The sequence below is a fragment of the Lottia gigantea genome (genome assembly GCF_000327385.1).
Source record: "Lottia gigantea unplaced genomic scaffold LOTGIsca_451, whole genome shotgun sequence".
NCBI classification, from domain to species: Eukaryota; Metazoa; Mollusca; class Gastropoda; family Lottiidae; genus Lottia; species Lottia gigantea.
This window is the reverse complement of record NW_008709581.1, coordinates 34107-36513: the sequence shown is the minus strand read 5'-3', so window position 1 is coordinate 36513 and position 2407 is coordinate 34107. Positions and strand designations below refer to the sequence as shown.

At 34.3% G+C, this 2407-nt stretch overlaps 1 protein-coding gene across 1 annotated transcript in view; it reads left to right on the top strand.

Annotated features, from left to right (window-relative positions):
* Positions 1 to 782: 782 nt before the first annotated feature.
* LOTGIDRAFT_175840 (hypothetical protein) overlaps positions 783 to 2407 on the top strand; it is a gene marked incomplete at both ends in the record, with an annotated part of 8448 nt that continues 6823 nt past the window's right edge. Inside the window, 2 exons of the mRNA XM_009061036.1 lie at positions 783 to 1268; positions 1476 to 2388. Of these exons, the coding sequence (XP_009059284.1) occupies positions 783 to 1268; positions 1476 to 2388 (1399 nt within the window). The remainder of the gene's footprint in view (positions 1269 to 1475; positions 2389 to 2407) is intronic.

Sequence of the window (2407 nt, the reverse complement as noted above, 5' to 3'; positions counted from 1 at the left end):
AAGAATGTCGTTAGTACGCGTAAATGTTTTTACTTTTAATACCCGAAAATTTAATAATAATGCTAGGCCAAACAACAATGTTCTATACGATATTCCGTGGTTCCATTTATCGGAAATTCACTTAATTTAACGACTTAAAAAATGGAACTCGAAAGCAGACAACAATACATGATAGACAAACAAGAAGAGTTGAAAATAAAGTTGAGACAGTACAATTCATGCAGGAAAACATTGAGTAGAATCGATTCTTTTTTCAAAACAGCGAGCACAGTTCTAACGGTAGGAGTAACGGTGGCAACGGCCGTGACTGGTGGATTAATGCTTCCTGTCATCGTCCCAACCGTATTGGCTGCATTAACAGCCGTTCAAACGACCTCTTGTGGCCTCATCACTTTAGGTTTCACGAGCAAAAAGAAAGCTCATTATAAAAAGAAAACGGATATCTTGAATATGTATCTTAATCAATTGTACATCTTTTTCGAAAGATCGAGAGAAGACAAGAACATAACAGTTGAAGAATTACAAGAATTCAATGAAATTTTGGACAAATTCCATACAGAAATATCAGCGGTCAAAATAAAGAAATAATCAAAAATATATACTTAAAAAAATATGAATAAAATCGAACTTGATGAAACATTGATAGAAAACGCCCTATTTTCCGATGTTATCAAGGCAATCTCTGATAAATTTAAAACATTCAAAGGACAAATTAAAATAGATGGAGAGATAGTCAAGGAAGGGAATCACAGACAATACATGTCACTCCTCGGTTTCAAGTGATGACTTGTGCTAGAATGAATGAATTCAACAAGAAATTTAACACTTCGTTTCAAATTTATAATCCCAAAAACAGACATTTTCACCCCAGAGACGTTCACGATGAATTAGATTGGGTTTTGTACTTACACAACTCGCATTTCTGTTTGATTAGAAGAAGCCAAAAAAGTTTGGGAATTCAAGAAATAGAAGACAATTACGAACAGGTGTGGAAAACGTGTAGAGACGACAACGCAGTATCACAGGTTTCACCCCTCAAACTAAACGTGCTTTCGAGTATGAGTGATGATGCGTTATTCGCTTGGGATTGCGAAATGTATTCAGAAAAAGACATGCGAAGAGCAATTCCTTATGCCTGCACTTTAATTAATTTAGAAAAACTAAGGAAAATGTTAAACAGAATAAATAATCTATTTCCAGATTTAAAGCCTACAGATCCCATTCCAGAAGAATTTTATGATAAACTAATGAATGTAGTAGAAATATTTGTAGGTACAGATTGCATCGATCAAATGTTGAAATATTTAGGTCAATATGATAGAAAGAGATTAATATTAATTTCTCATAGCGGCAGGGGATTCGACAACTGAATCGTGTTTAAAAATGCAAAAAAACTAACGCTTTGCCCTTTAAAAACACCCAGAGGAATTCTATCTTTTCCTTTATCTAATCCATACACGGATGACGATTTACAGAAAAAATGGAAAAGACAGAAAGAAATAAAGGGTAATTATGTACAACATATTAATTTCACATGTTCCTATCAACACGAATCCTCTAGTTTGGCTGCATGGGGAAATTCTTCCAATCTTCCCGCGAATTTGAGAAAGATTGCCGACGTAGATATCGCTAAATACACGCAAGACAACTGGGAGGAATTGAGACACGAATGGGAACCTTACGCCAAGAGAGACACTCTCTGTTTGGGAGCTTGTTTGATAAAATACAACCAAGTCACGAAAGAAGTTGTAAACCAGAATATGTCCAATAATCTAACGGCTCCATCTTTATCTTTAAAGGGTTGGTATTATTTATATTATTACGATAAAGAAATGGTGGAAGAAGAATGGTATGAAACTACTAGAATGGTTGCGAAACATACCGAAAAAGAAAATATAGAAAAAGTTTATTCGCACACAAATCCTTTTATAAGAAAATTTATCAGACGATCTATTAAAGGAGGAAGAGTTTCGGCAAATAGAAAATCATTTGAAACGAACAAAATGGATGAAATTTGTAACGTATTAAAGGAATATACAGAACTTGAAAGTAATAACATAATTGATTTATTCAAAGAATACAGCGCAAGCACAAAAGACAAAACGGAGGTTCATTCGAGACTTAAAAAAATAGAATGTACTAAACTAATGGCATTTGATGCTAACGGTTTATACGCTTCCGCCATGTCGGATTTAGACAGTGAATATCCGAGAGCGGAAAGTGGAAGACCGTTTCTACCAGAAGAAGAAAAAGAATTTGTAAAACTCTTCAATAAACAAAAATTCAGACCTAGAACAGCTATTTTAACAGTGTGGTTTGACTATCCCAAAAACATGTTCTTCCAACCGATACCAGCTAAAGATAAAATCACTTTCACGAATAAAGAAGGTAAAAAGGAAACTGGTAA